Source organism: Anoplopoma fimbria, chromosome 11 (assembly GCF_027596085.1).
Source record: "Anoplopoma fimbria isolate UVic2021 breed Golden Eagle Sablefish chromosome 11, Afim_UVic_2022, whole genome shotgun sequence".
Taxonomy (NCBI): domain Eukaryota; kingdom Metazoa; phylum Chordata; class Actinopteri; order Perciformes; family Anoplopomatidae; genus Anoplopoma; species Anoplopoma fimbria.
Genome location: NC_072459.1, coordinates 12821000 through 12833855, shown reverse-complemented (window position 1 = coordinate 12833855; position 12856 = coordinate 12821000). Strand labels below are relative to the sequence as shown.

The following is a 12856-nucleotide window of genomic DNA, read 5'->3' as shown; positions in this document are numbered from 1 at the left end:
TTAAATCCATTATGCAGTCTTACCCCAAGTCCAATGTATGTGTGAAAATTTCATTATGAATGATTAATTTATCCGCATTTGCTCTGTGCCTCTCATGAAACTATGATTAATTCAGGGATGTACAAACATTGCTGAACAATCATATTTCACTTTCTATTCCGTCATGTTGTTCATCACAGGCCAAAAATACTATGTGTTTCAAATGTGCACATGACTCGCTAACACGCTCCTGCTGACTATGAGTAATGCGCCTGTTCTCCTGCTTCTCCAAACCGAGATGTGTCCTGTCTGCCATTATTAAACTAAAATACAATCCTTTTTTCTGAATTAAAAATCAGTAACAAGTCCGGGCATGTTTTTGTTATTGTGCTACTTGACCATAAAGGTGCTCTATACCACAGGTACCATTCTCTCTCAGAGTCCTCTCTCTTTTTCCGTTTGATGACACATACCTGAACTAAAACCCATCCTGTTTTTCTGCCATGAAACTTTCCCCAAGCAAAGTGCAAACAGAGAAAGTGAAACCACATTTACTGACCTCAACCAGAATTCAGGGGCAGGTGGGAAAGAGCAAATAGTAAACAACATGTTGTGACATTATGTGGGTTCCACTATGAATTGTATAGTGACATTTGGTTTTACATTATTTACTTGCTCGGAAAGTTAAAGAAGATTATACAAAGTAAAGTTTTTTGATTCTTTGTATTCATTTTGCGTCTACAGTTCCCGCTCTTGTCAGCCTTTTACCCAAATGTGTTAAAGGAAAATTTTTTATCAAAATTCATGTTTGAAAGCTTCAATAATCCATACAGAATTAACACATTTCAGTTTTGATTTACTGTTCTAATAAACCTTAATCACATACAAATACATTCTCCTGCTACGAGAGTAGTTTTAAGTATGTTAAACACTATTATCTTCCATGTTTAATATACAGACACGTTGAGGAAGGGGAAATATGGAGCAAAAAACAGCAAGGCAATGATTTTCAATGTTGGCAACCGTATTTACGTATGCATAGACGGATGATACATACACAAATACCACGCAAACACTCTTGATTAAGTTTCATCGTAAAAAAGGAACTGAATGATTCACTCTGGAATGAATTCATGTCGAAGCTCTTTACTCCTTCCTTCTACTCCTGGTTGTGAGTTGAGTTCCCCTTTTTTTAATGTGAATTGTGGTGAGTAGGAGTAAAGGGCCAGCCCCAAGATGAAGAACCATTATCTGGGCCTTCTGTGTTTTGCCTTCAGCAACATAGACGGGAAAGTACCGTCTAGATTCCTCTTTGTTCTATAGATACTCAGGGCACTGCAGAACACAGTCAGACATCAAAAAACGGCTTCTTCATATGCACGCATCAAGCTCAGGAAGCGAACAAACACGCTGCTTTTTGTTGCGCAGCAGAGGAAACTCAGGACCTGTACAGTCGTCAGCTCATTACATCTGTGTTCCTGCGCTCTGCCGTTTGACGATGCCACAGCCTACCCAGAATTCCCTAATCCATGTCCTCCTGATGTGGATCGCCATCCTGTCCATTGTCCAGGTTGTGTTCATCGTCCTCTTCTTCACAGCTGGACATCACGGCATGGTGAGACCTCTTTATAAAATAATCCTCAGATTTAATTTACAGAATGTCACAGTGTCTAATAGCTAATGATGAATTACAAACTTGTACATGGGTTTAACCATAGCATAGCAACACATTTGATTTAAGTATCAGAGTACAAGAGGACTGTCAGTCGTGACATGTTTAAGACACCTGTGCAGTGCAGCTGCTCTTTCTTGTGGTTTTTCGGTAGCACATCTGGTGAGAAAGACACATCTGCATGTGGTCTGCAGCTGGTTACAGAGACCCCTGTTATGACTCCCAAACAGTGGCACCTTTTACTTACTGTTAAAATAGAAAATGTAATGTTTAGATCAAAAACCCCAACAAAGCAACACAACAAATGCAACCATACTGGAGCACAACTGGTCAAATTTAAAGAAAATATAAGTCTATCATTGTTTAATGTTGAAATTAAAAATGAGTATTGTCAAATTTAGAGAACTTGAAAGGGTTTTTATGACATCTTAAGTGGGGTCAACCTTTATCCACTACCAGTTTTAAATTTTCAGGATACTATTGAAACATTTATCGTAATCTATTTACTGTTCTGAGCGTATTTTGTGCTTCTGTTTTCCTTCTCCAGTCTCAGAACAGTAGCGCTGTAGCACCAGAGCGCCCAATGCAATTCCAGAAAAACAATACACCTTCGGTAAGACAACTGCAGCCTCAGAGTTTTTGCTTCTTCTGCTGACATCACCGTGTTGTGTCACACAGATGTCACATGCTATTTTTTTTATTATTTATCATGGTTTTGCAATCCTACTATTCCAAACACACACATCTTGCAGATATGCTCCGTCTCAAATAATTTTACTTCTTGAGTCGCTTACGTCAGACAGTCTAACCGCTCTCCTCAATTCTTGGAGGAAGCACAGTGACGTTCTCACCACATTCGGGGAAATGCCACTAAGCTAAACAGTTGTCTCTTCACGTTCCCTCTGAAGATAGTCAATGATCTTTTCTGGTGTCACTCTTAAGATGGAGGTACTCGTCTCATCACCACATTTAAAAAAAACACCTGTCTAGCTGCTCTGTGTGTCACTGTGGCACCACACTCAATGTTGATGTCATGAGATAAATGGATCTCTTTCTCTTTCAGGAGTCCCCCTCAGACCATGGCCTTATCTTGGGCAAAGGCAAAATGCTCATCTTTAAGGCCACTAAAGGTAAATCTATTTCAAGTATTTCCATACTCAGATGTTTGATAAAGGCTGCAACAATTTGTTCACAATGCGTCAGGTCACCATTCACAAGCTGCTGGAAAAACACAGCCTAGTCAGAGGGATTGAGTAATTCCAGCAAATAAGGTTTCCTCACTTCATGTTATTTCATCAAAACTTACAGGACACAGACATACACATTCACTCGATGTGAAATTGTCACTCACCACAGGATATTAGAAAACAAACTCACGGCTAATTGAAACTTCTCTGTCACCTGCAGTCAACGGGAAAATGAAATGGAGGGCAAAGAATCGAAATCAGGGCCTGGTTTCAGAAGAGGACGGAGGAAAAGTTCTGAAAATGAAGGGGGATGGATACTTCTTCCTACATCTCCAGTTGACACTGTTTTCATGTAATGCAACATGGGGATTGGAGCAGACGGTCAGCCTGAAGAAGCTGCAGGATGACAAAGTCGAAGACAAAGTCATCCTGCAGGGTTGGTTTAACACAAAAACATGCAGCACAGGCTTCCTCGGCAAGGTGGAGGAGCTTCATGCTGGAAGCACCCTGGAGGTTATCGTCAACCTGCCAACCACTGAGTATTCCATCAATGAATCTCTGACCTACCTGGGCATCATCTACATTTATGAGCCTAGATGAAGCTCTGGTATTTATTTATTCTAAATGTCATGGTCCAGAGCAACTGCCCAAAGAGAGTGTACTTATTGATTTCCCTTTGGATCACCGGATCAGAAAATCACTATTTCCTGCAGTCAGAGAGTTGACTAAACAATGTATTTCACCTACAGGCTTGGTCAAAACCTCACCCCTTTAAATTGTTGTCTACTAAAAAATCCACTCGAAAACAAGAATTTACATTGAATGGACAACCAATCATTTTGGACAGCAAAGTAAAGCAGCTTCAGGATCAGTCAACGGTTGACGTCATCACTACAAATCTGCTTCTCTGCTGTGTTGATTGAGGGAAGACTTTTTCAAACCCAGCTGTGTTGTACGACAAAAAGAACAAATGTATACTGTTTGTTTGGGGGGATTTTTGTATTAGGAAAGCTAAATTCTCATTGCTCCTCGAATAGCTTTTTAACATTTTTAGTCAGTGAAGCAGGTGTTTAGAGTGAACCATTCCACTCGATTGTTGTTTTTTTTCTTCTTCTTCTTTTCTTTGTTGTTTCTTAGTTTTAAAATGTGTTGCAGTTAACTGCAAGATGAATGTATTTTTCTGAAGTGCTGGCGGAACTGTGTAATTTGCACCACAGCTTCTTTTTGCTACTTCCTGATTTATTTCCTGATAAGTTTTAAACAGTTAAAATTATATTTATGTTGTATTTATTTATTGCTTGGACCTAAAATATATACCATACACAAATATATTCTGTATATTTAACACAATTCCATGTGCAGGTTAGCAAATAAGATAATGATAAATGTATGTCACTGCGTGACAGAGTTTGTCATTGTGTGGCATGCATATATTGTTAGCCAGTCACTGGAATGTTGTGTGTTATCTTTATTATTTACAGTAATTATATTTAGCTGAAATTGTACAAACTAGACAACATGGTTGGTAAGTATTTAAGAAAAATGACAAAATATAGATATGATTTATTTGTTTAGACATGGCGTTATGGGATATGATGGTCTTTACACAATTTGTAATGATAATAAGAAACAGATTAATGTGTTTGTTAATCATGTTAAAAAAAACAAGAACAGTTACATACATTATATATATATATTATATTTTCATTTAAAATGAAAAGTGAAAAGACAGAACTAACCTTCAAATCTTCTTCACTCCCTATATGACACATTGTGACACCTGAAATCATGACTTGTGGTGGTTTATGCGTAAAGTTTCATGTTATGGAAGGAAATGTTTGGTTTTGTCAATGATTTTCAGATATTTTTAACGCAACAGGGAGCTGCTCATAACCCGTAATGATTAGTGTGAATATGCATTCAAAAAAAGCATTGCATTTATTCTGGGAACATTTAAATAATGTGTGTCTTAACATCCGACCACAACAACATACTGTAAGTGATGCCATGAAAACAACTTCCTAATTAAAAACTATATTCTTGTCATATTGTTAATTTTTACATTTGATGTGTTTAAAAGCCCCAATATGGAGCTAAACAAAGCGAATGAAATAACAAAAGAGGAATGAGTGCTTTTGACTGTGAGTCATTTTCGAGCCCCTGGATATGAAGTGAAAGTGAGAGGTCAGGAGTTAACAGTGGGACCCCGCAGATATTGAGTCACTAATAAATGAAAATAGAGGGACCACCCCTGCCGTATGCTGTCGAAGAATACTCCCTCCAGACTCTGAGAAAGCAAAAATAAAAATAAATCTGCAGCTATCGCAATACCCAGCATCCTATCTGACACAGCACAAAAAAGGTCACTGGAACATGATGTTAGTCATCACCAGCAACACACATATTTTCCAAGTTACCGTGGTTTCTTACTAAAAACCGTTCCAAACCTCAGCCACATAGTCCGATATCTCTAACTCTCTAACTGTATTAGCTGTTGCCACCGCAGCTTTTGATTACCGTGGAGTAGAGGTCCAAGAAGTTGACTTCAAAAGCACATAACAGGCCCATTTACCACCCACTCTGTCTGGTTTAATAAAGGTCTCTGCATGGGTTGGTTTGTTCCCACCTTTGCTTTCCGTTTCCCCAACGTGGAGTCGTGTATCTGCACAGAGACGTGAAGCAGCTTCTGTGAAAACCCTCATTTCCATCATCATCCACCTAAACGACACTGATAGAGAGTGTGTGTTCGGTGTCAGACATTTTCTGTGTGCAATCTTGGAATAACATGTTCTTTCACGCTTGTTAGTAAATGTGTCACACTTTATAATAACATATTTGCCAGAATTCAAGAGAAGATTTTTGTGAGAGAACTACATCATAAATCCAGCTGCTGGACTTTTTCCCTTTATCAAATATGGCATTACTGTTTTACTGCTGTAACCTACTGTAAGCATTTTATTATGGCAAATTAGATTACTTAAATTTACAATACTTATTTATGTGGTTACAATACACTGTGGAAGAGATATGTATTTTAGAATGAATGATTCCACATTGTTATTTTGGACTTGAAGAGTCAGGTTGTATTATTACATTGAATAACTATTCTGTTATTAATTATAACACTTCAACCATTATTATTATTATCTCCGCCTGTTGATAATGCATCGGTCGTGTGTGCGTACGTTTGTGAGTGAGTGAGTGATTAAGTGAGAGGGTGAGTGATAAATCAAGTGAGTGTGTGAGTTACTGAAAGAGTGAATGAGAGAGAGAGTGAGTGAGTGAGTGAGTGAGTGAGTGAGTGAGTGAGTGAGTGAGTGAGTGAGTGAGTGAGTGAGTGAGTGTACATCTCTGTGTCTGTCCACAGCTAATCTCGCATCCTGCTGCAGCTAACTATATAATATTTTTGCTCAATGACCTCTCCTGGTGGCGATGACTCACATTTTCTGGAAAACACCTTTTATTCCCCTTTTTATACTGCCATTGACTGCCTGCTGACTTCTTACTCACCACTCCTAACCCTTATATTCGAACATTATCTTGCTATTTCTTTCCCCTTTAGCCTCAGAGTAACATTTAGTTCCTACCAAGCGTTGTTTACAGGGGACAGGTTTGAGGACGGAGAGTAATAAGTGCAACAGTTGAGTGTAGTTGCTTGTTCACTGTCTCGCTGTGTTGGTGTTGATTAAAGAAGACTAACACAAGAGAAATGGTAGCCTGCTTATTACCCAGAGGCCAGAAGGACTGGGAAACTCTACCAACCAAAGTAAGGTTACATTAATAAGCATTTGTGACCAAAAAGGTGATAATTTATTTTGTTAAAGGTGTTTTCAGTTAACTAAACAGCAAAGTGGACCCTGTGGATGACATATAATTCAAATGTCAGCACTCCACTGCTCTCTACATGATCCATGGGACCAACACAAGGGGACAGTATTTAGCTGTGGACTGTTAACCTCATGACAACCTCTCAATTTACTGTGCAGAAAAAAAAAAATTCCTCTCGGTATCACACATTGTTCTTTGTAGAGACAAGAGTCAAATAGGTAGTGGTTTAAAAAATGTTGAGTGTCTCCATAGACTGATATGTGACAACATAGCCGTGCTCTACCGATGGAACATGTTGGTTACATACATGGAAGTGTGCAGAATTAGCTGGAGATCATAGGCAAATAAAGAGAACAGCCATCCCACACAAATCCTCTATAAGAGTCATCTCAAGACTAAAGTTTAATCAAGATAGAAAACCCAACTACATGAATCCCGACCAGAGCCGACAGAGCTCCCCCTCTTTTGCTACTACAGACTCTCGCACCTCACAGGTCTGCCAGCGCTGGAAGATAATGACTCACACACTCCATCAAGAGGAATTCATGAAAAGAGACAGAACAAGATTACATGTTTACTTATGAATTCAGACTATATCTAGCGAAAGGTATTTTGTAATTAGTTCTGTAATTAGTTTCAACTCAGAGTGTTTTACCAATTTGAACCAAACCTGTAGTGCATGTCTGAGGGGAAAACTAATGAACCACCCACCTGTACACACACACACCCACACACACACTCACACGCACAGAGTCCTGCTAAATGTTCACCATCCACTACTGTCTGGGTCTGGGGTTGGAAAGTGAGTCAGGGAATCTGCTGCTGGTGTCTCCATCCCCCCCCCCCCTCCATCCCCCGTCGGCCCCCACTACCACTTCCTTTTCGGTTTACAAACATACAACTCTGTGGGCGTCTTTCAAGAGCAGCTTCTTCGAACAGACTCAGCTGAAGGGAAAGCGTAACTGTATGAGATATACAAAAGAGAGAGAGAGAGAGAGAAAAAAAAATTCCGACGGTGATGAAGCCTTTTCATCTGTACAAACGCGTCAGTCATGCTTGTCACCAACTCAAAACAATTAACTGTAGCATTACAGTAGATCAGTATGTTGATCTGAATGTGTGGAATAGACACATTGGTGCCGCTCAACCCTCAAAGTTCATTCGTCATATAAGTCATACTGCTGTACTGAAAAAGCTGAATCATAGCATTAAAACATTCTGGTTGACATATTATTGACACATTCCCACATCGTTATGTATCTCTGTTCTAAAAAATAAAAAAAGACTTTCTCTGCAATGCGAGCTCTGCGGTTGGACCGAGTGGGTGAAACTGTTGCTACTGCGACCACTGAGCAAAAGCTCCTGCACGGCCTCATCTGACTCAGCAGGAAGCGACTTCACTTCAGTTACATAATGGCCTCGGAAAAAAAAAAGTTTTAGAAAACCAACAAACAGGACTTTTTGAAATCATTATTTGTTTATTTCAGTATTTTGTAAACATTATTGTACATAAATAGGGCAGAAATAAATGGTTTTAAAATGTATTCTACTACTGAAGAAATCAATAAATATAGTGCATTATGTGTTACAGCAAGAATGAAAAGAAATGTATAAGTAGACAGTTTTAAATTTTAGCATGAAAATGACATGTTTATAATCAGCAACAGATTGAACGATCCACGAAGGTTTTTTGAAAAATCAATAACGATTTAAGTACAAAGTAAGTATATAAAAAATCCCTGATATGTAAAGGTTTTGTAAGCTGCAAAACATACTTTAAAAACCCCCCTAATAAGAAAGCCCCCAGCATTGTCCCGACCGTTTTCACACCTGCATGTCTTTCCGGTTATGGACGTTCTTTTTTCTTTATAAAGAGAATCATAACATTTGTTGGTAACTTTTATTTACTGTTATTCGAAACTTTCGGACTCATGGTGAAATATCAATGTGATATTCATATCATATATGCTCCGAAGATGTTCTCATAGGATTTGAAACGGGCAATGTGTGAGGTGTTGCTCACTTCCACAAAAATGGCGTCGCCCTTTGTGAGGTGAAACACTCCAGCCAAGTAACTGTTTAATCGCATTTGGTTGGGCCTCTTTGAAAATGTTCTGGACATCAGGAGGGGAATACTATTCCCAAAGTACCGATCGGTGTTCCGTTTAATAGAGTGGTTAAATACTTTATTCTCTATGAAGGAAACCTTGGAATACACATAGTAATAACCCTCCTTCAGAATAACAAGACTATTGTCTTTGTAGTCCATTTCATGGAGGAGAGGGTCGGCATTCATGCTCCAAGCCATGATTTGTTTTCCGTGAACTACATCTTGTCCATCTGGGGGAAAAAAACAGCAATAATGTGAAGTGTGATTACTCATTTTATTTATATAATGTACCCATAATGTATTCAACATTATAAGCAGCGTTTGAAATGATGAATACATTATAAAAGGGCAACAGCCACGACATTACATGTTTTTTTTCTGCTTTGGTATTAAATTGGACGCTGCTTTAATGGAAAGAACATGAACACGGGTCTCACCTGTCAGATGTGCAACCGGTTTGGAAGGAAGAACAACAAGACTGCGAGTTTTAGGGGTAGGAGTAATGCCTTGACCTGTGTGAGGACCAGACAAAGTGTCATTAATGAGGATTAAGTAACCAAAGGGATATTTATTGGTTGAGTTATAAGTGCTGAGACATACCTGAGCTGAGCTTAGAGAACGATGCCGAGGTGGCCTGCAATGGAAGGAAAAATGGTTTACCTCTCGGTTGAATGTTTGTTTGTGAGCGTGCACATGCAAGTCAATGAAATGAGACCAAGCACAGGTCTGTCTTTGTGGTAATGAGCTGAAAAAAGATCACAACCATGCTACAGGAAATAGACCACTTTCTTGTTCTCCACCGTCTCTTGTTTGTACATTTCGTATGTAACCTCCTTCGCCGAACAGCGTCCAAACAAGAGAGCCATGCCCCCCTCCCCTCGTGACTGCTGCCCTCACACAGAGCATCAGACAACAGGAAACTGAGTCACAGCGATTCAGTGAGATGTGATGTACAGCATTACTGGACATCACATCTGCAAGCCGCTGACACCAGGGGTTGGTGGTGTTTTCAATAAATGGGCCGCATTTCTCCATCTCTACTCTCTTCCCCATAAATGAAATTAGTTCCTGGTCAGCAGTTCTTTTGAAAAAAACAATCATTCATATGATTCAGTTTTGTTTCCATCACGAGGGTCTTTTGCTTCACTAAACATGAACGACATCCGTCACATACATGTCGAGTAAAGAGAAGTGTCGTATAAAGTCTTTCCCTTTTTTCTACCAATATTCTAATGACATTGTTTTAAAAATCACACCATAACTCCATCATTACACTATGGGAATATCTGTAATTACAAATTTGACTTTTGGACAGCGGAAGTTTCCAATTGGGTCATGATGCGTTTGACAGCAAAGCAGGCATTTTCCCTTACGTAGCGTCCGTGTTATGCATATATTAAAAAGTTATGTGAACAATGGTCTAACAATGTTGACATTCATTTCAAGTAATTCCATTTGTGATACAAAGTATTAAAATATAAATACATGAGACTGACGTGTTTAAAGAAAATCAAGAAGTTGCTGAGAAAAGCTGAAAAACGAGTGAAAAACCAATCGACAAAAACCAAAACAGAAAGAGCTTTGCGTTGAGGGTCACAGAAAACGAGAAAAACTGTTAGAAAACCGTAAAAGAAAACAGAAAGTCAGCAAAAGGTGTTCCAGCTGAATGAGATTTTTGAGGAAAGAGAGATTCAAAAAGGAAATGAATCAAAAAAGCAGCAGTGTGACACTCTGTTGATAAGAAATCACAGGAGACTTATAGATGGTGGCTTTATACTCACAGCTTCTGGCTGGTAGAGACGGTAGATGAAGCAGGCTTCTATGACCAAGCCGCACAACGCCACGGTCACCAGCAGGAACAGCAGGATCTGGGCCGGCCCAGCACGCCGTTTCTCCTGGGTCATCCTGGGTGGCACCGCGGGCCGGGTGGTGTGGGTGTCCACCACACACACAGAGGGATATCCAACATTGGACATATCTACAATGCTCTGTCTGTAACTGTGAGAAAAAATAAATCTATGTGGGGAAGTTGTGAAGAGGGTGTTGCTTCAAAGGGGCTGCAGAAGACAAAAGGACTTGTGAGACCGAGAGGGGTGACATAGTTGCAAAAAATGGGTGGGCTCACTTGTGGTTGGTTCAAATGGAGATGGCTCACGTCACGAGTAGTCAGATAAAGAGCAGACTCGCACACAGAAACCTTATGTGGCCAAGATGCATCTGACTGCACACATCAAAATGTTACTGTACTCTACTTGTACTTTTTTCCCCCCAGAACGTGACAATCAGGTAGGAAGCCCCAAGGCAGAAAACTACGATCACATAGTGGGAGACCAAGCACAATGCATTTTAACCTCCCCTTCACACCCTCCCACTTCACTGTAATAGCAATGTTGAAATATCTAAATTCACACTTCCTCTCTCACACACACACTCTCTCTCTCTCTGTCTCTCTCTCTGGCTTGTTTTTTTAGTCTTACAGCAGATATTGACCCGAATAACATTTAACATCCAGATCAACCACTTATTACTGTGTTACTGTGCTCTTTTGCAGAAGTGTGAACCGATGTGCAAATAATGAGATCACACACCTGACTCATCAGGGGTACGGTGAGGTGAAGTTGTATGTTTAGACAGGCTATGTGTAATAAATTGATTAAAGATGCATTTTAAATGTTATTCTTGGTACTCTGGATCACATCTATGAGACTTTTCTTTCTCAGCAGGAGTGAAGGCTTTACAATACTGCAGACTTTAGTAATGTATGGCCTTGGTTAACAATAAGGGCCACGAGACAAAATAATAAGGCAAAATAAACTCAATTAAAAAAACATGATAAGCATGATGTGATGTAAGGATGTGGAAAGACAACCAAACAGCGAGGTGGTGCACTAAGGAGGACTGCTCCCATCCTTGACTTCTGACCTTCTAGAAGATTTATTTCTGCAAAAATAAACAACTCACATTATTGTTAAACCCTGTCACTGATACTACTCAAACACATCACACAAATATAATCATTAATTCTAAGAAAATATGCAACCCTTCCATTATAAATGTGTCTAAGAGCATATACAAATCAGAATGTGGCCAAAAAACTAAACAAAACAAAACAAAAATCCTTCCCATTCCCCTTTCTCCCTTTCCTCCTACAGAGAATTTGACACTGCAGATGTAGACCTCTATCAAATAGAAGGCATAACAGTGAGAGACAAACTCTGGGATGTCACGCTATTCCATACAAGTTAACTAAATATTTATCTTATTCCCTTCCCAAGACAGGTCTTGTGGTGGTGCTAAGGGAATAGTCTAGTTTAACTTTCGAATTAAAGTTATCTGTAAATGCATCCATCTCTCTATAGATTTTAGCACTGACTCAGTAACAGGTTCAAAATTTCACTCTACTATTTCATCTTACTGAGAAACTATTTTGATAGCAGACCATCTCAGAAGGCTTAAAGCGTATGATGTGATGATTGGGATTTTTCCTTTAATGAATGTAATCTTTGATTTTGAGTCATTGATTTTATATCCAGATGTTTTTCCAGGCACATCTATTAAGTTTAATGTCTAATATTTATTTATATATTGCAATTGCCACATGCTCTACCACAAAGGTACTAAGAAACTTTATAATTAGTAGACTAGTACACAATAATCTAATCCATTACTTTATTATTATTACTATATTTTATAGTTTTCAAACACCAAAACTAGAGATTATATAAAAAAAGATGCCCACTCTGTTATGGTGGCACGCAGGTTGAATTGAACAACAGGCGAGCTTTAATATAACAAAGCTGGTTCCAAGGAACAAAACTGAGAGACCAGACTGAATAAATCAAAGACAAAAAAAATATAATTACAAAACTAACAAGGACCAAACCAGGGCCCCGTTTGAGGTACTTTCACATTGGCATCAGATCTAAGAGCCCGGGGTTTCCGCCTGGCACAAACCTAGAACCATGACACTGTCCCCCCCTCAAGTTTGAGGATTGTTAAAAATAAGTTGCTGTAAAAGTTAGCATCATTGTTTTTAGGTCCATATATTAATCAAATATGATCACACAGTGAGGGTATTGA

General features: G+C 39.1%; 2 protein-coding genes across 2 annotated transcripts; one reads left to right on the top strand and one right to left on the bottom strand.

The window, feature by feature from the left end:
• The first annotated feature begins 1465 nt into the window (after positions 1 to 1465).
• Positions 1466 to 3898, top strand: LOC129098889 (uncharacterized). The gene is made up of 4 exons (XM_054608017.1): positions 1466 to 1594; positions 2199 to 2264; positions 2715 to 2781; positions 3059 to 3898. Exons 1-4 carry the CDS (start codon positions 1478 to 1480, stop codon positions 3436 to 3438), a joined length of 630 nt encoding a protein of 209 aa, XP_054463992.1. The 5' UTR covers positions 1466 to 1477; the 3' UTR covers positions 3439 to 3898.
• Positions 3899 to 8151: 4253 nt separating this feature from the next.
• On the bottom strand, positions 8152 to 10834 carry tnfsf14 (TNF superfamily member 14). Its single transcript, XM_054608014.1, has 4 exons — positions 10558 to 10834; positions 9377 to 9410; positions 9214 to 9288; positions 8152 to 9006 (listed from the first exon to the last, which is right to left on the bottom strand). The coding sequence occupies exons 1-4, from the start codon at positions 10750 to 10752 to the stop codon at positions 8621 to 8623; spliced, it is 690 nt and encodes a 229-aa protein (XP_054463989.1). The 5' UTR covers positions 10753 to 10834; the 3' UTR covers positions 8152 to 8620.
• Positions 10835 to 12856: the final 2022 nt, after the last annotated feature.